This window comes from Hyposmocoma kahamanoa, unplaced genomic scaffold (genome assembly GCF_003589595.1).
Source record: "Hyposmocoma kahamanoa isolate Upper Pololo Valley unplaced genomic scaffold, ASM358959v1 102, whole genome shotgun sequence".
Lineage (NCBI taxonomy): Eukaryota > Metazoa > Arthropoda > Insecta > Lepidoptera > Cosmopterigidae > Hyposmocoma > Hyposmocoma kahamanoa.
In genome coordinates this window covers 13,701,488-13,726,566 of record NW_020653337.1, presented here as the reverse complement: position 1 = coordinate 13,726,566, position 25,079 = coordinate 13,701,488, and the positions used below count along the sequence as shown (strand labels likewise).

The window sequence follows — 25,079 nt, the reverse complement described above, 5'->3', positions numbered from 1 at the left end:
TGATTGGTTAAAAACCTGTATAAAAAATTAACCCCATATCAAAGACGTCCTCCAGACTACTCTTATTGCTCACGGTCAAATCCGTATGCATAATAAATGTTCTAGTGGTTGTTGCAAATTATGTCTGTTTGCTCAATGAAGCTTTAACTGAAAACACATTAAAGATGCAAGTATCATCGATCAGTTGTAATGATATTATCCAACGCAATGATCATAACTATAATTGAGGTCTGAATATCGTTAGTTGTGCGTACCGACACATACGTTTCTAGAAAGAATTGTTGGATTTACCATTACGCCCTGGTGTGGAGGCGCAAAATGTCAAGGGGCAAACACTAAATAAATTATTAATTAAATAATAATATGAAATCAAATCTTGGTTTTAGGAGCGTCCAAACTTTAAATCTTAACCTAGTTGTTATTGTATGTTATTAAGGGAAGACATTCATAAAAGTGACATTTATATAATCGACACATAATGAAATAAATCTCTGTGAATGTAGAAAGTGACTACACTACTTTGCTTTTCTTATCATAGTAACAACATTACAGTGAGTCAACGTGCGTAAAAGCAGACGACAAAGCAAGCACACTCTTTTAATAAAGATTTGAACAAGATAAAAGATTAATAATGCGTTAACGTTATGAACATTTCAAATTCAATGGGTACCTTTAACATCAAAAACATAAAAGATAATAAATTACCATAACCAACGACAACACGGACCAAATCCAGTTCTGTGGCAAATAATCAGAACTCTCACTTTTTGGCCCAATACAGACGATTAAACAACAAATACTATAAGTTTCCGGAATGAATAAGAAAAAAAAAACTATAAGTCATCAGAAATGAATTTATTGTTTCTCAAAATATTTTTCATTAGCGTTACTGCACTTTTTCATACGAATGAACCAATTTTGAAAATATTTATGCCACTCCTCCGTGACAATCTCTGAAACATATTTTTCTTACTCTTCGACAGCCTCTTCAGGTGATGAAAATCGTTGACCGCGTACCTTGTTCTTTGTCTGTCTGGCCGTGTGAGAACTGGCATTATCGTGGTGCAAGATGATACGGCGTTTACGGTTATTTTAACGGAGTTTGTCAATAACTTCCGGCAAACAAATGGTCGTGTATCACTCACTATTCACGGCACAACGATTCTCCAAAGCAACAGTAGCCCCGTGTCCAGGGAAGAAGAAGCAACCATCCGCTTAGAGGTACTTTGCACACGCGCCACTTTGGTTGGTTTCGGCTCATCTCGAAAGACCCATACGCTCAATTGCTGCTTTGTTTTGGGATCGTAACTATAAATCCATGTTTCGTCACCTGTTACTAAGTCCCACACATAATTTGACGCCCCTTCGATGAATCAGGTAAGCATGGCATTGCACCAAGTGACGCGATCCGTTTTTTGAGCCTCAATCAAATTGTGTGGGATCCACCGAGAGCACAGCTTTTTCACACCCAAATGTTTGTGTAGTTAGTATTGATTGTATTTGACTCATGCCTTTGCCTAAAGACGCCCGAATCTCATGGTATGTCACATGCCTGTCTGTTTTGATCATACAGTGCACAACATCGATGTTTTTGTTGTTCACAGCAGTGGACGGGCGACCATCACGAAATTCGTCACTGAGACTCACACGACCGCGTTTGAATTCTGCAAACCAGCTATAAATAGTCGCCTTGCATGGTGCTTCATCGCCAAAAGCAGTTTGGAGCCGAGCGAAGCTCCACTGAGCTGTTTAATTACACTTACAAGTCGTAGAAAATCATACTACGAAAATTTTCACGAGTTAAATCCATGGTGATGTAGACAACCAATTTCTAAAATGACGCCACAATGTAAAAACAAGTGATAGTCAGATGAAACAAACTGCATTCTACAACCAAAGAGTTCCATTTTCAAATGTTGTAATTACTTTTTAAATATTGTTTATGTAAGTGGCCATATCCGTAAACTTATAGTGCACCCTATGTAATACTACGAATTATAAGCTCAGTTTATAAATTCAGTTTTTTTTTATTATCCACCGCTCTAATGAAACTAAGAAAATTTTAATTACAAATTTTAAATGCATGTTAAACAAAGAGTTTTGATACTGAACTACTTTCCAAAGGAATCCAGATCATTCTGAAGTAGGTACTTTTTAAAAAACCCTGTCTCTACTAAAGTTCACTGTTATAAAAGTTCTTTAGTAGTAATTGCGAAGTAATTTAAGGCCCCGATCCCCCTTTTGACTAATAACTACGAAAATTATACTGAACTGTGGCGATAAGATGTTATCGCCTAGAAGTAAGGGCGCTCGAAAAATGCGTTGTATTATTTAACTTCAATCCTTTAGTATGATAAAAAAGAATATAATTATTTCTACATTAATCATATTGTTAAAACTAGATGCAAGGGTATGCGGACTGTCTAAAGTGTTAATTGTGCTTGTAATGAGGATTTTTAAGTATCATACAACAGTTAATGTATTGAATGTTGTCAATCTGAGATACTTTTTTACATTGCAATGTCATCACACCACGACTGCCCTACAGTCCAATTAGTCGTAAATTTTGTTTATGTTTGATTGTACTAGTTTGAAACACCACTAAACACTTCTGGAGGCGATAGTACATTGACGCTCCCTCTATTTAACGTCACCACAAGGCGCTGGCGACATCTGCTTCGTAACAATCATTATCGCCAAACAAACGCTACTGATGACTGATGTTGGCTGCTAATAACATACGTAATAAGAATAACCAAACTACAAAAGACATGTGAACACTGAAGTAATCTAATAACCTGAAACCCAAGGAGACAATTGTGTGAAGAGTAAATTAAAGGTAACGTAAACGTACGTTAAAGCGTGCGACCTCCGTATAAACTAGGTCCGCGTTTTACCTTTAGATTGTTAATTTTGGCACCATTCAAAAATACTTTCTCTTCCAGAGTAACTTAAAATTATCCTGTAGTATGATTTACATAGAAAGAATATTTAAAAACTATATTAGAAGTATACTGTCAGCAACAAACCCAGTAGTTAGATATAATAATTTTATTGTGCCAGGCCACCACACCCATTACCTGGTCCCAAACTAACGAATTCCCTCCGTCAGACTAGATGACCAGTGCAACTGCTGCCACCTACGGGATAGTTCTACAAAATACCAACTGGCCACCTTGGATTCACTTGAAAGCGTGTCAAGAGACTTATAGGTGATTCGGAATTAGTAGAGGTGAAGCTGCAGAGCCTTTGAACATCGCCGTAAAGTTGCCTGCTTATCCGTATTCTACACGATATATCACGGAGTGGGCGAGGGCAATTGCATGAATTAACCGCCTTTCCATCATCAAGGGACCAGACATGGGAACCCCAGGGTTCCACCGCTATGTGGTGGATATTCCAAGGATTCGCACGAAGCTTTTCGCTTCCGCATTTATATAGCGAACGGTTATGGAGTAGAATTCCCTGCCTGCAGACTTGTTCCCTGATCGGTATAACTTGGGCCTTTTTAAGGCGAGAGTGAAAAGGCATTATTTAAGTGTGCATGCTCCATATCCGACTTTATCATCACTTTCCATCAGGTGACATGGAGGTCAAATGTTATTTTTTAATAAAAAATAAAAAACAATATAAATTAAACAAATTAAGAAAAATGGATACCTCCTCATATAGAGCCCACAATGTCAACCGCTGAGCCACTAAGGTCGTCAAATTGAAAGGTACGTAACAAATTTGCAGGTTTTTAAGCGACATCTTACGGATAAATATTATGATGAAATGGCCAAATTTTATAACATTCTTAAGTTGAACTATATGGATGTATTTGAGTGTATATTATGCTAGCTCAATTCACTGTCAACTCGAATATTTTTCACTACTGGGAATACAAATCTCCACTAAACAAAATGATAAGAACGTCAAGCGTGTTCATGATAATGTTCCGTAGTTGTCCTTCACAACTTCTGTGTGGTGGCACTTTCCTAAAACAAAAAAACACGAACAACCGGTGACATGCACACGGACTGGTATAGCCTTACTATTGGCGTTCCGCAAGGTGAGGTTGTATCTCCTATACTTTTTTCCATCTTTATTGGTGGAATTACATCATCTCTCACGTCTTCTTTCCATCTCTATGCCGATGACCTTCAAATCTATACTACAGACCGTCTTGAGGATTGAGTTTCTGCTATTGGTACATTTAAATCCGACCTACAAACAGTTTCGATATGGGCAAAGAACTACGGACTTCTTTTAAACGCACAAAAGTCCCAAACCATAATTATTGGCAGTCGCCATTCTATCTCTAAGTTACAGCCTCTACTGATGCCCAGTTTAGCTCTAAATGACACCATAATTCCTTTTTCCACTTCAGTTAAAAATTTGGCCATTAATTGTATATAAATTAATTGTAATACAAAATTAGATTTACTTACAATATAGAATTAACATTACCTGTGCCCTTACAGGGTCATATTTGATCTGTGCTGACTAATTTAAGACTTATGTATGAACATGTATGCAGTAAACAGTAAATAAATATATAAATAGTAGTATAAAATCCATGTTAATAAATTACGTAAAAGTCTGAAAAGCATCTTAACTTATATTCTAATCTTAATTGTAAGTGTAATTTGCTACACCCTTACAGGGTGTCACATGAATGCACCTACTAAAATAGTCCTGAGGTTATAAATATGTACCATCCATCCATGTGAAACGCAAAATAAATAAAATAATTGAGCAGGTAATTTTTCTAATCTGAAGAATTGTATTTAACAGTTGCCATTTCATTATACGTATTTTTCACCATGGAGATTCGAGTGAAACCTGAACTAAGACAAGACTGGATTGTAAATAACCCAGAGTTAATTTACGATCACACAAGTGGTAATATATTCTGCACAAACCTGCCTATTCACTACTTATACGCGTCAGAAAATGTGCAATATAAGTAGTGAATAGGCAGGTTTGGGCGCGCGTTTAGTGTGCAAATCTATAGAACATAGGTCTAATAATACGTTTGTAGTGATTTCAAGACTGGATCGACTAAGACTTTGTAACGATGGGGCACTAAAGGTATGGTCCCATACAAAAAATACACATTTTATTTTTTCCTACTAAACTATTAGATTTATGGCAAAATGTGATATGACAATATTTAATTAGGACAATAGGATCTCTCGATTGGTATTTTTTGTGTCCGCAATATCGCTGATCCAACCCACTGTGTCACAAAGTTAAGATAAATATAATACCTATAAATAGTATACCTGCCTGTCCCCAATTACGTCAATTTTTAATGTACTTACTTATGGCAGACACGCGGCCGCCGCGTTTCAATGTGACACGGTTCATATGAACTCGTACATTACAAAAATTCCCGCGCCCGGAACGCTTCCGCGGCCGCCTCTGTGTGGCCTGAGCATTACATAAGAAATAATTATACCATTTTTTCAAATTAAAATAAATTACTTATAAAAAAATTTGATATTCCCATAAGAACGAGAAAAGCCTATTGGACACCCTCCAACGGTTTATTAATTAAAAAAAAATCTGCCAGCAAAAGATGCAATATACTAAAATTGGATTTGTTTCCCTATCATAAAAATTTGGGGTGTTGCGGAATATTAATAAATTATTCTGAGAAATGGCTTTCTGAGATTAAACCTTTTGAAAAGTAGGCAGACAAATATTGACTGATTAACAGTGTCAATCCCCTCAAAACATAATAAAACACACACCTTAACTCCTAAGACAGTCTAGCGACGCGTTATCTGAGATATGTTACAATAACAACTAGATTAGGTGGGTAGGCGATTGTATTGTAATTATGCCACCATTAGGAAGTCATACACACTACAAAAAGAGAACATTAAATGAGGTCATACACGAAGAAAGTAGTGCCATAATATATTCTAACTCACCATTACAGCTAAAAAATACATTTAAACCATTTTATTTATTATATTTTATTCAGATAATCTAATAAAAAAATAAACATTAAAGGCAACGGTACAATACCGACACTCGAGTTAAGAGTTGAAATTAATATGGTGAATAGACTACATAGTTAAATAGGCGCCTTCACGTCGAGTTGCGGACACCAGCCCGTTACACCAAGTACCAAGTAGACTACATAGTTAGTAGTCTAATCTTAAAATCTTACGGAAACTCGTAGTTTCAATAAAAAAAAATATTGAAATATTCGAAAATAAATGTAAGTAAGATAAAATGTAATTATGTGGTGTATATTATTGAGGAGTAGCAGTGACTTGTAGGGATACTCTCCCAAAACAAGCTGTAAGTCAGTATCGACTCTGCTTGGAATAACCGAAGGTTTAAACTCCAAGTTTCAACGACTTGTGAATCTACACATGGGTAGATATCGAGATATGAAGAAAGTGTACTGTTGGAGTTTCTGGATAGTTTAGATAGTAGACTGTGTTTGTAGTGCTACCGGTACACCAACTTTGAGTTCAGTTACATTTGTAACCAGCTGAATGAAACGGCAGTCGTCTCTTGTCTGAAATATGGGGTGTGTAGGTGATCTGCAGTGTACAATGACTTATGTAACGTGACTATTCACAATATTTCACTGTTATTAAAAAATTTCACTGTATTGTTCTTCATTTATTGTGATGACGAGTGCGTGTCGGCGATGTTAGATATCCGACTGAGCGAGGACGAGGAGCTGCTATCTATTGATGGCTGTTTTCCCGTCCCTCAGTAAAGTACAAATCGTTCAGAGCAACCTCCATCATAGTCAGGCCGCAACGGTTCAGGGGGTCTACTCTCGATCTCCGTCCGACAACGGTCCGAAACAATTACTGCCAAATAAGCAATGCTTGACCAAATGAAAAGACGCGTGATGCGAATGAAGCTTCATACTGGATATTTGTCTTTTAATTTTGTCGAATATTACTTATTTGACTTATTACTTAGTCGAGAGTAGCCCCCAGCTCCGGAAATGGTTGGAGGCAAACAATACAGCCGTGGCACTGATCCAGGAACCGTGGATCAGAGTTCGCGACCAAATAAATGGACTCTCACATCTGAGAGGTAAGCTAGTAATCAACTACCTTCTCAGACAAACTTGCATATATTATGCTACTAATTTACATGTAGAGCCACTAACAGAATTCTATTCTAGAGATCTATGTGCCGTTAAGCTTGTCACGCTGCGACCTCTTTCATCGCCATCTGACCTTTTGTACACCTGTTTCTCACCTACTCCACCTACTTTCTCCAATTACTTTGAAATTTTAAATCGTTTTTAAATTCCCTTTCTTCGTCACTCTTACTTTTCTTCTTTCTGTCACCACTCTGTACTAAATTTCTGATGCGAGCACACGTGCTCGATTTCACATAAAGCTCTGACCGGTTACACTATTTTGAACTGCCTCCGTGTCCAGTTTATATTATTTTGTTTTGTTACAGCCTTTACTTTACCTGTTCTTTTCCCTTCTTGTACCCTCTCTTTCTTTATTTTTTTGCACAATAAAATTAATGTGGACCGAACCCTGTATTGAATTACGCGATTCCCGCGTGACAATCGGGCCTACCTGAAGTGGCGCTCTCTTCTGTCTACATGGCGGAGACTATGTACCACCACCGCAGGAAATGGAACGTCTAACTAAATACTGCGAACAGAACCAGTATAACGTCGTGGCTATTGACTCTAATGCCCATCATCCGTTGCGGGGCTTGGAAGTCGCAAATGACGGAGGTAAGTAACCTAACAGAATACTTATTCACAACTAACCTTCAAATCCTTAATAAAGGCACAGTATCAACCTTCGTAAATAAAAGATGCAGTACGATTATACAGACGTAACCCTAGCGTCAGAAAGAGCAGTGAATCTTGTCCACAACTGGCACATATCCGAAGTAGCATCTTTTTCGGACCGCAGATGGATATAAGAATCAGCTTAGAGTACCAAAGTACAACTGAAACGGAATCCTCGAAAAACCGTAAACTGACAAACTAAACCAGAGCCTGAGGGGACCGGTACCACCGGGGACACTACTAGACACATCACAGATAGAAACAAGTCTTTTTAATTGACATTAAACATATTGAGCAGTTATAACTCAGCATGCCCACTGAGTGACGCAGCCCCGTGACAAGGACAACACTGGTGGGGGTTTGGGCTTGCGAGGCTACGAAGAAGGGTAAGGAGACGCTTCAATAGAGCAATGAACACATGCGCTGATGAGGACTGGGAAAACTACAAGACAGCCAAATCCAAATTAAAAAAGCGCATACGATTCAGGAGTAAGGCGTCATAGCGATGCTTCTGCGGGAACATCACGTCTTGTGCACAAGCGAACAGAATAAGAAAAATCCTAGGCAACTCAAATTCAACTGAGCTAGAAATACGCAAATAGACAACACATTCACAACTTCCCCTGCGGAAATGGAGAGAACCCTACTGGAAGCACATTTCCCAGGATGCAGGTTCTCCAAGACGGCAGGTGCGAAGAAATTAATTGCGACACATCGATCCATAACTGGCGATACGCTGGACAAAAATATACGAAAAGACAAAATGGGCTGTAAACATCTATTAACCAAAAGCTCCAGGCCAAGATGGAGTTTACCCCGCACTGGTCGACATTTCGCGGGCCAGTCTAGCATTCAGCTATGTGCCCCACAGCTGGTGAGAGATAAAATTCATTTTTATATCGAAACCAGGTAATAACTATTACAATGACGCAGTCTTTCAGGCCAATCAACCTCACATTGTTCTTCTTGAAAACATTAGAAAGGTTATGTGACAGAGAACTGAAGGATGGTGCGCTAAATAACATATCATTACACGGAAACCAAGATGCCTACTGCCAAGGCAAGTCCACTGAATCGGTCCTGCATGCCGTTGTCGGCAAGACAAAAGAGGTCCTCAAAAACAAGGCAATCTGCCTAGGCACCTTTATAGATATTGAAGGAGCCTTCGATAAAACCAACTTCAAAAAATACAAGTTATGTTACAATATGTTTGAAGAAAAATACAAGATAAGATATTAGGGGTTAAAGTATGAAATTGCCGTTTTATTGCAATAGGTTCTTTGAATTTTCATAGAATCTTCATGGTTTGAGGTTTTCGAATGAAACTTTTTTCAAATGGTTTCTGTGATTTTTTTTTTTAATTTGAAACATTTGAATATCGACTTTCAATTGTTTTTGTTATTCAATTTAGACAAGAAAGATGGATACTGCGAAAATTCGAGTGATTTTTGAATACGAGTTCCGACGCGGAACTAACGCGGCAGAAACAGCCCGCAATATCAATGCTGCGTTTGGAGAGGGGTCTACTAATGAACGCACCGTGCGATTTTGGTTTAAACGCTTTCGTGATGGAAATTTCGACTTAAAGAACGAGTCACAAGGAAGACCGCCCACACAGGTGAATAACGATGAATTAAGAGAGATAATGGAAGCCGATCCTAGTCAAACTACCCAGGAATTAGCGGCATGGTTTAACGTTACCTTACCCACAATATTGACTCACTTGCGTCAAATCAATAAAATAAAAAAATACGAAAAATGGGTGCCTCATGATTTGACTGATCTGCAGAAAGAAACGCGTGTTGAAACTTGTGTTGCCTTGTTGAACCGGTACAGAAATGAAGGAATATTGGATCGAATTGTAACATGTGATGAAAAGTGGATTCTTTATGATAACCGGAAAAGAAAAATGCAATGGCTGACCCCAGGTCAAATGCCACAACAGTGTCCTGAAGCAAAACTTACCAATAAAAAGGTAATGGTAACTGTTTGGTGGTCTCAGCATGGTGTTATTCACTATAGTTTTCTCCGATCTGGTCAAGCAATAACGGCAGATGTCTATTGTGCCGAACTCCGAACCATGTTGACAAAACTAGCAGTAAAACAGCCCCGACTCATGAATCGATCTTCACCATTATTGCTCCACGACAACGCGAGACCTCACACTGCACGAGAAACCATTTTGACCCTTCAGGAACTGCAGTTAGAAACCATTCGTCATCCGTATTCACCAGACCTTGCTCCAACGGACTACCATTTTTTTCGTGATTTGGACAATTATCTACGTGACAAGAAGTTTTCTTCCCAGGAGGCAGTACAAAATGCTTTCACACAGTTTGTGCAGTCTAGATCGTCGGAGTTCTATCGCAAAGGCATTAATAACCTTCCCATTAGATGGCAGCAATGTATAGATAATAATGGCAACTATTTTGATTAAATAAATTTGTTAAAAATTTAAAAAATAAACAATTTAGATTTTCAGTACAAATCGGCAATTTCATACTTTAACCCCTATTATGTTTGAAAATCCCAACGAAGGACTGAAACCCAGAGAGGTCCACATCTTCACTGATGGATCAAAAACAAATTCAGGAACAGGTGCTGGGGTATTCTCTGAAGACCTCAATACCAGGATATCAATACTGCTTGGAGACCACAGCACAGTATTCCAGCCTGAATGCATGGGTTTGATACCAGAAGTTGGCAGCAGAAGCAATCATAGTGAGAATAATAAAGAATCACTCCATTTGAATAATATCCGACAGTATGTTAGTATTTCAAGCACTGAACAACTATGGCATAAACTCAGGGCTCATTTATGAATGCCATCAAGCACTCATGGATGTATGTGTACACAACCATGTAACTCTTACAGTGGATAAAATTTTAGCAAGAAGTTTATAATTTTTTCTTCAACAAAAATAAATAAAAACTAACTATGTGAAATAAACTAATCGGCCCAGGACTCAATTCTGGAACATCCTGTTCTGGGAATGACTTCTAATGTCATGTTTCCCAAGTAAAACTTCAAGCAACTCTACCAGGTAGAATTTCCAAACAGGGAAGACTGGGAAACGAACAGTCTCACCTTACAGGATGGTAGCCTTCTTTGGTATACCAATGGGTCCAACATAGCACCCAACGTAGGCTGTGGTATCACGGCGTGAGACCCAGACTCAGCTACAAGCTGAGCATGGGACGTCACTCCTGTACCTTTCAGGCCGAAATATACGCCATAATTGTTTGTGAGGATCTGAACCTGAAGAGAGGTTACGTTAATGTTGAACTGCCTCCGTGGTTGAACGGTTACCATGCTGGACTGCCACGCAGAGGCCGCAGGTTCTATTCCCGGGTCGGGAGAAATATTTGTATGGCCTACAATTATTTCTCTTTATTATTCTCTTGTGAGTTTGGGTGTAATTTATGGTTGTCCATATGTGTGTCCATGGCACCCGCGACTCAGGGTCTCCCTAGTGCGGGGCTATGTTGAGTGTGTGCATTTAAAAAAAAAGAAAAAAACAATTATATTTATATAAACTCAGATAGTCAAGCCGCTCTGCATGTACTAGCCTCAGTCACACAAACTTTGAGGATTGTAGAGAACTGAGTAACTATACCCAATACTCTCAGGAAACTGTATTCTTTTCCCCAGACTACATTATTAACGTAGTCCTGCGTTGGGTTCCAGGTCACTCTTGACATCGAGGGTAATGAGCAGTGGATGAACTGGCAAAAGCTGATGCTAGGGAGACCTTCATTGGTCCTGAACCCTTTAGGGATAGCACACAGCCTGGCAAAGCTCACTTTGTTGAACGAGAGCACACACGCCTCCCGTGACGTGTGGCTGCAGACTAAGGGTCCTGAGCATTCAAAAGCCCTGATAGCTGCCTTTAGCGCCAAACACTGTAGAGAAGCTCTGTCACTGGACAGGAATGGCATCAGAATGCTGACTAGAGCCTTAACAGGGCATTGTGGCTTGCAAGCACATGTCTAATATTGGACGGAGAGAAAACAGAGAATATAGATTCTGCCATGAGGTAGATGAAATTCCTGTGCATCTCCTCACCCAGTGAAGTTCCATACTGGGTAAGCACAGGCCACACTCAGAGGACATAAAAACTGTCAGAGCCAGGAAAGTCCTTCAGTTTCTTAATGCTGTTGGTCTTGGCTCCAAACTGTAATTAGTTGTGATCACAATATATCATTTAATGGTCGCTGTGATGAAGGGCCTCATAGGCCCTTCATCACAGCGACATAATCATGATAACATGAGCTAGCAATAATTTAAAATTTGGTACTTGGTACTTGGCGTAACGGGCTGGTGTCTGCAACTCGACACCAAGGCATCTATTTTGCATGTGGCATTTATAATTTATTAGTAAAGTCCTTCCACTATATAAACATACTTCCCCAGTATTGTTAATGTTAATTATGCAGAGATTACCTTTCAATAATATCAACTATTTAAAAGTAACCACTTGATTGCAAAACAAAATTTTGCCAAAATACCAACAGAGGCTCATTAGATTATCATTAATTGTCTTGATTGTGTCTTAAGCCTTTAAATGGGAAACTAAATAATGTATGAACTTTCAACTTTTTTTGTTATAATGTAGATAACAGTACTGTTTTAATAACAACCTGCAGCAATATTTCATATGAAACTTTATTTGCGTAGAACCGCTAATACCTTGGCTCAGCATCACAAAAAAGGAAGATCCTCTAGCAGTACTCACATTTTGTTTAACGAATCCCTAATTTATTTGGCAGATTAAAAAAATGTAGCTTATTTTGAAAGAAATTGTCAACAATCCAACTACATAATATTTTTTAAGCTAGTCACATAAAATATCTATTATCTCTATCACCATTGACCTATCAACAAATGGACGTCGGGTCTATTACAAAAACCACGAAAAAAACGTCCAAAGTTAACCTATACAAACATAGAGACATGTAACGAAATATAAAAAACTAAAACATTTAATTTAAATCTTAATGTCATTGCAGTACTACCTAATTTTGCTTGCAACAATTTAAGGGCCCAAAAACACCATATTCAGCTTCTACTGGAAATTTCACAAAATACAACATATTTAGCTTCGACTAAAAATTACTTGAACACAAGAGTAATGGAGTAGCCTTTATCGTAAATATTAATTAATTTTTATATATACATTATTGTCGAATTTTGTACAAATTCACTTAAAGAAATAATAAAGAGTTGGGCAGATACATACATACAAGGGGTGTGTTAGTTGTTCCACCTCCACGCGTGCGAAGTTCTTGAACATTCTGTGATAACAAGTTGTTACAGAACGCCCAAGGATGTAGTCGGTACACCCTGGGGCCAACACTGACAACTCTCGGCTTCAGTCTGAGTCTTGTCAGTGAGGGCGCGAAGCGATCAACACGGCCCGGCCATGCGTCTCTGGGGGTGGACCATGGCAAGTGGTGGGCGGTCTTAATTTACACCCTCCTGCGTTCATGCCTACGCAGTTGAGCGCCGTACGCAGGGATGAAGGAATCCTGTATTGCTTTAGGGCCCTGATTTCATGCTAAACGGTAGCCCTGTGACTAGCCAACACAGGGAAACGGCAATGTGTCCCGTCAGAGGGCCACCGGCGAGGTGTGGGGGGACGAACTCGGCCATGCTGATGGTGAGTATGTGCGGAATACCTGGCGGACTTTGATCAAGTCAGCCAGCCGCACATTTCGAGCCCCCGATGTCGCGCAATGAGCTCCTAACTTCTGCACCTATACTCTCCTGATAATCCTGGTATCCCGAATGGGACATCCCCAAACGTGCGGGCTCCGTGGTGGGTGGGAAATCAGGAGAGCGAACAACGAACACTTTACTATGGACAATAATGATCATTCTAAAACTTTAAATCACCCAAAACCGGTGGTACTGGAGGGGAAACCCAAAAGTGCCCCAACAACACATACACACACACACACACAACAGCGCCCTACGGTGAGTGGTAGGCCAAAGGGGAAACCCCAAGGTCAGCCAAGCACCGATGCTGGTGCTAGTTCAGCAGTAGCGGTAGTGGCCCAAACCTCGGGTTCTGCGGCCCCCGCGAACACACCGGGTTCTGCATAGCAGAACCCCACGAACACAGCTCTTGAAGCAGGGTGGACCCTGGTTGGCGTAAGCTAGGGCGGCCGGGCGGCGTCGTGGTGAATGTTCACTGATCCCACGGCGCCGACTCAACCGGCGAGAGGGAAACCCGGGGGGGTTTTTAGGTGGACCCTGGTGAGTCGCACACCCAAACTCAAGGCCACAGCCCATCCGCAAGGAAGGGATAAGCGGCCACGGTGAGCGACCACCTCCAGCCCCCAGTGGGAGCAGGGGACGCCCTGCCCGCAAGAATAAGAAAGGTCGTCTGAGTGAAAACCCCAACAACCAACGGCCGAAGGAGGGAGAGGCGAGGCCCCCAGTGGATGACGGAAGTGGCCCGAGGACTGCACCAGTGCGGTCTGCTGGGTCCGCCGCACATCCCTCTGGAAGGGCTCCCCTCCCTCCTGGAAACAAACCAGTAAACGCGCCGAGGCCCTCGACCAATGCCAAACGTGCTCGACTCGACGAGACCATATCTCCGAGAGGCGAGCATAAACGACAAAGGGTTGAGAGGCCCGCCCAACAACGAACGTACGCCGAGGCTACCAAGCCAGAACTGATGGCGGTGATTACCTCGGCAAAAACCGGCTACATACGGAGCCCCGATGCCGACAAGGTTCAGGAGGCCTTATGTGAGCGTCTCGCCCAGGGAGCGGAGGAGTGCGGCGAGGAGGACGTCGGCCCACAATTCAGGGGTAAACCTGTCTTTAGTGACGGGTCCCTGAAATTGTGGTGCCATGACACAGCCACATTCCAGTGGCTTGAAGATGCCATTAGCACCATCAGGCTGCCGTCCGGGGAGCCCCTCTTATTGAAAAATGGGGTGGAGGCTCCCCGGAGGGCAGTCTGCGGACAGTTAATTCCCGGCCACTGGGAGGATGCACGCCGAATCAGCCGCATCCTCAAGTGGCAAAACCTATGGGCGGAGGTTCACCGCTGGTTTGTCCACAAGCTGCAGAAGCAAAGTGGACATACCTTAGTGGTGGTGAGCCTCCCCGAAGAACTGGTCCCGGCTGTCCTTGGGCATGACCGGCGCTTCACTTTCCAGTTAGGCACGGTCTACCTCAGGTTCAGATCCAAAAGGGGCCTGTACACGGATACGCCGCCTGAGAAGGCGGACATCAATAAACCACCGATGGACGTAACCCCAGAGCCCTCTACCTCCTATGGCATCACCGGAGACGGGAAGGAGCCCTTCCAGACCCCCGTCTCTGCGGACGAGTGCGTGTCGGGGATGGGAGACATCCGACTGAGCGAGGACGAAGACGAGGAGCTGCTGTCCACTGATGGTGGTTACCCCCTCGCTCAGTAAATCACTAATCATCCAATGCAACCTCCACCACAGCCAGGCCGCAACGGTTCAACTCCGGAAATGGTTGGAGGCAAACAACACAGCCGTGGCACTGATCCAGTAACCGTGGATCAGCGCCCGCGGCCAAATAAATGGACTCTCACAAATGAGAGGTAAGCTGATATCAACTACTCTAATAATTTACATATACAGCCACTAACAGAATTCTGTTCCAGAGACCTGTGTGCCGTCAAGCTTTTAGCTGACACGGCCACGGGCCTGCCCGAAGTGGTGCTTGCCTCTGTCTATATGGCGGAGACTGATGTACCACCACCGCAGGAAATGGAATGGCTAATCAAATACTGCGAGCAGAGCGGCCAGCACATCGTCGTGGCCACTGACTCCAATGCCCACCATCCGTTGTGGGGCATGGAACTTGTTAATGACAGAGGTAAGAACCTAACAAAACCACTTAACTCTACAGGGGATTAAAGGACACAGCGGCTCACGTCTCAATGACACAGCAGATGAACTAGCCAGAAAAGGGTCAGAGACGGACGCAGTAGGACCAGAACCCATAGTGTTCCTCCCCTATCAATGGTCCAGAACAACTATACACAAAGGACAAAAACTTCACATAATAATACATGGACCACCCTTACGGTTTGTAGACAGGCGAGGGAAGCACTCCCAACACTCAATGCCAGTCTATCACGAATGTTAATTAAACTCAACAGGCAAGAGCTTCGTACTCTAACTGCTGCCCTAACAGGTCATGGTCCATACAATAAACACCTTTTCAATTTAGGTATCACAGACAGCCCTCTATGCAGATAGTGCATGGAGGGGGAGGAAACGGCTGCGCACATCCTACTACAGTGCTCGGGCGTGGCCAACTACAGGGCAAAGTACCTTGGAGTGCCAAGGTCGCTCCCCGAAGTCTTCAGCAAACCTAGGAGGCTGCTGAGATTCCTGGAGGAGCTTGGGTGGCACAAGTAGGACCCTGCACCCACCACACGCAAAATAAGCGCCTTGACATCGAGTTGCGGACACCAGCCCATTACACCAAGTACCAAGTACCAAGTACATACATACAAATATGAAAATAAATGTGTACTATAAGAAATGTACTGATATTCCAACTAAATGTAAACTCAAATATCCGTAATTCTGAAAACCGATTTATAATAAAACTGTTATGCTTTCGTGTAATTTTAATGCTTTTCACAAAGACAAAAGAAATAGTTTTTATTTTGCAATCTTCCTAAAAAAATACATTTGACATTATGAAAATTTGAGCTAACGTTATTTCAGGCAAATGTATTTTCTGACTTCTAATAGGTAATCCGAAGCCGTAAAACGAGTACAGCAATATTTTGTTAGTTATTGCTAATGTTTAATTAAAAATAATTTTAAAAATAACTTTTTTTTTTTAAATTATAATGCACACATTCAACATAGCTCGCACTAGGGAGACCTTGTGCCGCGGGTGCCATGGACACACACATAGACAACCACAAATTACACCCAAACTCACGAGAGAAATAAATGTAAGCCCTACAAACATTTCTCCCGGCCCGGGAATCGAACCTGGAACCTCTGCGTGGCAGTCCGGCATGGTAACCGTTCGGCCACGGAGGCAGTCACTTAAAATCAAAGCGACTCTATAGTTTCTTTGTTCTAAATATTTTATTAATTGCTTGTGGTTCGAACAATTGAAAATGACCAAGAAGTTTATATTATAAGTATCTTGAAATTGACACAATGGGTCTCTTTCCATCTTTTGCGCATGCAATGTGTAGAAAAAGGACAGTTAGCTATTTGATTATTTTGTGTGCTTTTGTAATTTATATTTACGATTCATTTATATATAAATTAAATACTATAAAACTGTACAAAATAACATTTTTCAATGAGAAATATGATAACACAATATATTTGTTTAGTGAAAATATTACAAAACCCTGTTTTTACACTTTACTGCAGTAATTTTTACAAGTTATTCTTATATGGTACAGCATGATTAACAACCGCGCTGACAGTCGAACAAACGAAGATGGTTGCAATGGACACTCTGTATGTGATTTTAACGCCCTATAGATGCGGACACTTTTAAGCGCGAACCCGATGTCTATTTATTGGTAGGTCAATGTCTATCACAGTTTTTTAAGAAATTAATTCATTTTTAAGAATTATTCATAAAATTAATAAAGTGAGAAAAGTCCAATTGGACAAATTCTTCCCACCATGTTTTGTAATCAACTAGACGTCCAGCTTTACTCTCTCCATCATTTAAAACCACAATTATTAGCTGAAGGAACAAAAAATAACCTCTTGTTACAAGGTGATCAAAGGCAAATTGAAAACCTTGAGAAAACTTATTTCACAGAAACGTTGAACAGAAAATCTCAAAATATGCAAGTAAGGGAGGTTTTTCTGAAGTATTTTTGAGAACGTCACACAAATCCAGCCAAATTTCTAGCCAAATCTAGGCTTTAAAGGAACTATGCCTACTTACATGCAATGACGTCATTACATTGACTGTCAATGAACCACAGTAAACAATACAATTTTTGTGTCCATTTACGTTAAACTATGCTGAAAACCTATGTTGTTAAGCAGGAGAAATGATTGTTGTAACAATTTTACTCACAAATAAATTAAAAAACTTACACAGTCCCGCAAAAAGAGACAAATCCTCCTAGTTTATGCAGGCTAACCGCGATCACTGGTTGACAGCGACACTAAATAACATGGCGGCATCTCGTAGCAGCCGGTCATCTCTGTTTGATTTGTAGAACATTTTACACTGGCGTAGACCATCCACGACTACAGAAACTTCTTTTAGGAAGAACACCCTCCAGTGCAGAATCAAAATAAATAAGTTCGTATCACTCACTAAAGGTAAAATGACGTAACATTCTCAACCTTCACGGTCGCAAGGTACAAATGGTAAGTAGGTACGAGAAAAATAATATTGTTTTTCTTCGGAAAAATTCGAGACGGTAGGTATTATTGTAACACTTAGACTCTTTGAAACGCTTTATTCACAAATTACACTTTAATGTTAATAACAATCCACTAAAAATTAAAACGCATTTTTATTATTCTGCCAAAAGATAAACGTGACACGCAGTCAAGCAAGCTCGCTCGCTTTTCTTTTTTTTTTATTAATCGGTGTTGCCAAAACATTTACTCTTGTTTCCATGCCGTATATGTTGCACGTCTTGCTTGATACATAAAAAAATTTACTCACCTGCCGAACATTCACTATTTCTATTTTCCAATCAGATTTGGCTTATGAGTTGCCTTTATTTTTATTTTTTTCAGGTAGTTGTGGTGGTGATACACTAGTTCGTTTTATCTCGTGCCATTTTGAATTCCTTGATTGAAAAATAAAATAATCATGATACCTTCATTTGTCACTGTTGTGTCATTTCTATTTAAATGAGCTTTGAGTTGAATGCAATTTTTCTATTCAAAGTAAGAATCAACTATTAATCTATTCTCTATATTTATTTGTTGCGTCCTATTGACTTATTGATTCAGTAATGGCATTACCTTGGCACATTCCCTTAGAAGCATTACCATCGCTCAAAAAACATTCGGAACCTCCACAGCCATCTCTCATGAAACATTACGCTAATCTAAATATTAATGGAAACCCTTGTGAAGAACTTCAAACAGGGTTAATGTGCGACATTGGTATTAGTAATCGAGAACCTGCTTCAATTCAAAGATTAATAGCTTCTGGAATGACAGTCGCCCGTCTCAATATGCGAAATTTAGAGCCTGATGCTTGTGCTCAGTTGGTACAAAGCGTAAGACAAGCAGTTTATAATTACAGTGCAGAACTAGAGTATGTTTACCCCTTAGCGCTTATAGTTGATGTTCGAGGACCTGATATAGTTACTGGAGATCTAAAGGCAGGTCCTCGTTCAACCGTAGAAATATTGGAAGGTTCAGTGATAAGACTAACAACCGACGCCAGTTGGCGTGAAAGTGGTATGGCGGATTGTTTGTTTGTTGGTTACGATCATTTAACGGACTTGCAACCAAATGATATAGTATTCATTGACAGTTTAACTCCTGGAAAGATTAAATTAATTGTAACTGAAGTTGGAGACGACTCTATTGAATGTAAGGTAGTCGCCGGAGGAACCATTGGGCCTAAAATGACGGTACGCATATCCCAAGTTCCTCGTGATGTAGACGACAATAAAGGAGGGAAAGATACTGATTCTGAACCCTGTAGTGATGACTCGATGGAGCCTTTTGAACATATGGAACAACAAATTTCCTGGGCTATTGGAGCTGATGTAGATGCGGTATTAGTTCCAAATACTCAAACTGTGACAGATATTCGCTTAGTAAAAGAGATACTTGCAGAAAAAGGAAAACACATTTTGGTGTTTGCATGTCTTGACACCGCGTTAGGACTGGAAAATATTGACGATATTCTCTTTGAGGCAGATGGTCTGTGCATAGATAGATCTGTATTAAGTACCGATTTACCAGTCGAAAAGATTTTCATTGCTCAAAAAATTATCTTATCAAAATGTAATCTGTCCGGGAAACCTTGTATTTGCAAAGCCGTAATTAATGAACAAATTCCAACACTTTGCGTAAACGATATAGCCAATCTGGTACTAGATGGTGCAGATGTACTCGCCTTAGAATTACATTACGGTTCTCCTTTAAAGAAATTTGCACCTACGTACGACGCGATTCGAATGGCCGAGCATTGTCTTGCCGCTGCTGCTGTAATTTGCAGACATGCTGAACGAATTACATGGCAACCACAGGTATACGGAAACATGGAATTAATGCAAAGTCCGTTAGAAGAGCCTACTAAAGCTGTATGTGTCAGCGCTGTGGAACTGGCTATGAGGTCTCGATCTGTTGTAATAATATGTTTAACGAATTCTGGACGCACTGCTAAAATTCTTTCACATGCTCAACCATTGTGCCCGATTGTGGCAGTAACTAGATCTTGTCATACAGCACGACAACTGCGGTTCTGGCGAGGTGTGCGAGCAATGCATTACTTTGAAGTAAACAAAGGAAGTTGGGATTCAGAAATTGAAGCTAGAATTCACGCAGCTCTTGACTATTGTAAGGCAAAAAGAATTTTACGAGCAGGAGATGCTTACGTTATTGTAACAGGTTCTCGTCGTGGAGTTGGTTATTGTGATTCTGTAAGACTTTTGTATGCAAGTGCTCGAGATACTGTACTTATGGAATAGATTGCTATACTTGTCAATTGATATGTTAATGTTGTATTTTATTGTACTTACGTTATAGCAACAATGCTGTTATTATTGTTTTAGAAGATAGTTACATGTTATTTTTAATTTCTGCCATATATTTTTTCTCACAAGAGTGAGTGATTTTGTTTTTCTAAGCGGATATCTAAAATAATAAAATCGTTAATTTGATCATCGACTCTTGACTATAATAAGCTAAAAGCGGAGCTAAAATGTTACTTTGGCTCAGGTACTACAATTAAAAATAAAGGTTTGTTTGTTATCAAAATTCGAGGTCGTGCTGCTATCCTGTCCTGGTACTGTGTTACCTACACAGGGTACCCGGTAACAATCAGCAGGCTAATATCATAGGTAGCAAGCATATTCATATGATGCCGTTTTTCTATTTTAAATTTATTAATAAAAATAGATGAATAAAAATTAATTGCACAGAAACAAATATATCATGCATTTATTTTAATAGTTTGAAACGTTTAGGATATTTTTCTAGCGCGTCGTTTAGCTCGTGTAAGTATTCCACGTCCGCTTAATATTTTTAATGGCAACATTGTAGTGTCATTAAAGTGCTCTGTAGCTGTGGTTTGCGCTATGGATGCACAATTTTTTCTTTGAATCGATTTTATAGATCGTAATGGATCATACGCCTCAGAATCGATCCACAGATCGAATCGTATGCTCTTGAATCGATCTCATACAAATCGTTTCAAAATTTGTATTAAATAAAACATCTTTATTACGTGATTTATGCCATAATTATATATAACTATGTTTTTGCTTTCCACAGATGCCAGTCCTTTACTTGTAACCATCGAGTATATAACCAGAAATAGAGAGAAAATGTTATTTAATTTGTTTGAAAACTGCTCTGCCAAATCATTACGGTGATAACTGCGCTCCGATTGGCCAGCCCAAATTCGAAACAAATGACGGGTGTCGTCAATTGTTTCACTTCAAAATGACCAGTTTAACTAGAGCTTTGATATAATGGACGAAAATTGAAAAATTACATATTAAATTACCGATGAAACGTGGTTCCGTTTGTAATTTAATTAGATGTTTTGCTGTTTTTCCCACACCACTAAAATCAAATTTGTGATATCAGCGCAAACTGTTAGAGTTTGAGTATGATGTTCAATGAAACTTAATGGTCATAAAGAAGAAAAGAAATATGCTTAAATGTCATGTTTAAATACAGCTTGTCAAAAAATAAAAAGAAATAGCATAATCTCAGTACAGAGTACTAAAAAAACCGACCTCAAAAGTACGTGGAATTACGTCTATTTGCTAAGTTTCATTGAAATATCCCCTAGTTCGCCACTACACAGGACTTGATACTGGAGATAATAAAAATAGGTTCTCACTACGACACTACTCAAAGTATATCGAGAAAAACGCCTTGAATTGGAGAAATAGCAAAATCAACTAAATCATTGCTAAAAGTAATTGCTCCTAAATTAAAGTTAGGCGCTATTTATAAAAATGAATCTTCATGCGTGAACAGCCACCCTTTGAGGTGGATGATTTTCTTCAAAATGAAATGGGACCACTATGGAAGTATCCCCTTTCCAACAAAAAAAGAATCATGAAAATCGGTTCACAAATACCGGTGTTATCGCGTAACACACATACAAAAAAAAAAGAACATACAGTCGACTTGAGAACCTCCTCCTTTTTTGAAGTCGGTTAAAAATGTATTTACAATTTTATTTGTAAATAGTACTAGCAAAGTGTAGTAAATTCATCAACTATAAATTTTAAGTGGTTATGAGCCATCTTTGTTGAACATTTGAAAACTACGCGGAAAAATCCGATCGAAATGGAGTTATGTAAAATTCAAATTACGAAGCTGGACATAACTGAGGCCAATGGTGTAATCGCATAACCGCAATGCTCAACGGCATCGACGAATTAATGGATACCGTGGAGGGCCAAGTACAAGAACCTAAGCGACCAGTGCTGCCGGTAATGTTGGCACTTCTCTTCTTGAGGACTACAATCGGATGCTAAGAGAATACAAGAGAGGCTTAAGCACTGCGTTGCTCGTGATTACAAACAACATCTCGGATGAAATCCTGTACAAAGTGATGAGATTCGGTCACCCTAAGGATGTAAGGCATGAGTTGTATCGGCTGTACGACGGCATGTATGAGGACAGTTTGTATAAAGCTTGTTTGGCATTTTCTAAAGCGAAAAAAGATCCAACAGATGACATAGTGACTTGTATTTCGAAATTGAAAATTGAATGGCATACTTTGCAGCAGGAGTTAGTTAAATCAGGTGAAGGTACAGATTTACCGGAGTTTCTGCTAATCTGCAAGATTTTTTGGATAGTTTGCCGTATACATAGCGAGTTGATTGCTAATGTAAAAGAAGGACATAACAGTAGAAAGTTCAACAAGTCAGTTATGTGTTCACAAGAACGCACTGTTGAACTGTCACGACGAAGAGTCTGGAGTTGAAGCTTTTACTGTGAAGATTAATAAATAGAAAAAAATTCAGAAGGTACTAAAACAGAATTCGGATACTTTGAAAGAGGAGAGCAGACGCTGCTTTATATTCAAGGAAGAAGGTCATTTAAAGTTGCATTGTCCTAAGAAGAAGTCTGGAATGACAAAACCTGAGAATGTACGAACTGTGGGTATGTCTAGCATGACGCTAACTTCGGTTTTTGCTATTTCTGCTGAGAATTATCCTGAGCACATCTCATATTGATAATGGAGCAAGTAGTCACGTAACGATGCGAGCAGATTTGAGGAATTTCGACGAATGTTTCGTCCAAACAATAGTGTAAACGCGGTGTTAGACTATGGAAACTAAAGGACATGTTATGTTGACATATATAAATCAGGCGTAATATGTATATGATGCATTTCGACATTGAAAACATAAACATGTTATTGTCTTTGTTTAACTCTTGCGTGCCGTCTTAAGCCAAAAGAGATAGCATTACATTGGTCTGTGTCAAACACGCGAATCGAAATTACGTAACGTCATGCCAACCGTGTCCATTTCGCAATACATGTGGTACATGATACGGTTGTCAAAGGGTAGTACATCAAATGTGAAAACAAATGTTTTCCAAGTGTTTTATTGAATTATTCACATGTATTGTAATAAAATGGACAAAAATATTGATAGTGAGAACAATCGAGTATTAATAAAAATTCGTCGCTGCAGCATTACGGGATGTAGCATTTGAAAAAGCGAAGATCGACCGATTGTACGGGCACGTGTTATTTTTCTGTCTATAAATCATATAAAAGCCCAAATATCTCGTATAATGAGACATATTTAAGTAGTTTATTCATAAATCTTGCCAAATATTGCTTTGGTTTCTTCAGATTGCCTGCTTGTTTGTATATTTTGATGATTGTTGTTAACGATTATTTTGGGATAGTGTTGTTCTTGGAAGCGTACATATTATCGATATTCTGTTATTAAAATAATTCACTACGAGGTTTTTATTATTATTACTATTTCAAGTTTACCTACAAATAAAAAAAGGATGTTATGGCGCGTCGTATATAAACATTGAATCAAAGACCATCTTCATTTATTTCATTCGCTTCATTTTGAAGAGTTAAATTTTAACATAACTTTGAATGTAACTAGATTACATGATAATACAATTCCATCATTAGTTTTTTTGGTAAATAATTTTATATTTAATTTAGATTAAACAAAACTCATTTACTAGGCATTCTCAGGTCCTGAAAACAAAATTATCCACTCGTTTCCGATTTTTTCCCCACTGACAACTTTTACTTTTTACTAAAAATTCTTATTTTATAAAGCTAGCAATACAAACTAAAGACCATGTTGGTCTAATGTTGCCGGGTGAAGGCCAATACCAACGTATAGACCGCCTATTTGCCTTCCCTTGCCTTGCCATCATTCGGTGTCACTCGCCTAGCTGACCGAGTGTTTGACGTGGCTTGTCACAACTCGCAGTCGTTCATGACTTTTGTCTCACTACGGAGATGTGTCGATTTTTCTGCACAAATCAAATGCGCTCGGCCAATAGTTGACATTGTATAATCAGACATTTGCATGCTATTTAATATATGCGAAATAAATTTATACTAGCACTGTCTCTTGTTACATTTCCAGTTATACCATGTTTTAAGCAAATAAACGTACGACAATAATATTATTATTGATAATGTTACTACTTTCATTTATCTCCAAAATTAAATGGAAGTATTAAATATTCACTTAATTCTATATCAATGCATAAATACAAAAAAGCTTATACTATTTGGAATCTGTTTAAAAAATTCTCTATGAAAATATGAATCTTGAGGTTGGAAATATATAGAATTTATATTTCAAAGTTTTCTCTTTTTTATATACCTACTCTCAAATTACAAAATATTAATTTTTTCTTTGCAAATTCACTTTTCGTAATATTTGAGTATTTGTAAACGCAAAACAATAAACTCAAAATTGTATGTGACATTCCCGGATATTCCCTTTTAACCTAAAATATTCCTAAATGGAATATTGGTCTACTTTAATTAAATGTTTGCATGTCGATAATGACTTTTCGATAGATTATGGTACGACACTAAAGTAATCCGCCATTTGTTCGTTCAATTTTTGTTTAGGTAT

General features: G+C 39.3%; 2 protein-coding genes across 3 annotated transcripts in view; one reads left to right on the top strand and one right to left on the bottom strand.

The window, feature by feature from the left end:
* The window catches only part of LOC113231755 (nuclear receptor coactivator 2-like), a 53,883-nt gene extending 35,743 nt beyond the window's left edge, over positions 1-18,140 (bottom strand). For both annotated transcript variants that reach the window (XM_026466276.1, XM_026466302.1), the window contains exon 1: positions 17,875-18,140. The gene's annotated coding sequence lies outside the window, so the exon portion shown is untranslated. The remainder of the gene's footprint in view (positions 1-17,874) is intronic.
* Positions 18,141-18,752: 612 nt separating this feature from the next.
* Positions 18,753-20,558, top strand: LOC113236215 (pyruvate kinase-like). Its single transcript, XM_026472226.1, has one exon. The coding sequence runs from the start codon at positions 18,753-18,755 to the stop codon at positions 20,445-20,447; it is 1,695 nt and encodes a 564-aa protein (XP_026328011.1). The 3' UTR covers positions 20,448-20,558.
* Positions 20,559-25,079: the final 4,521 nt, after the last annotated feature.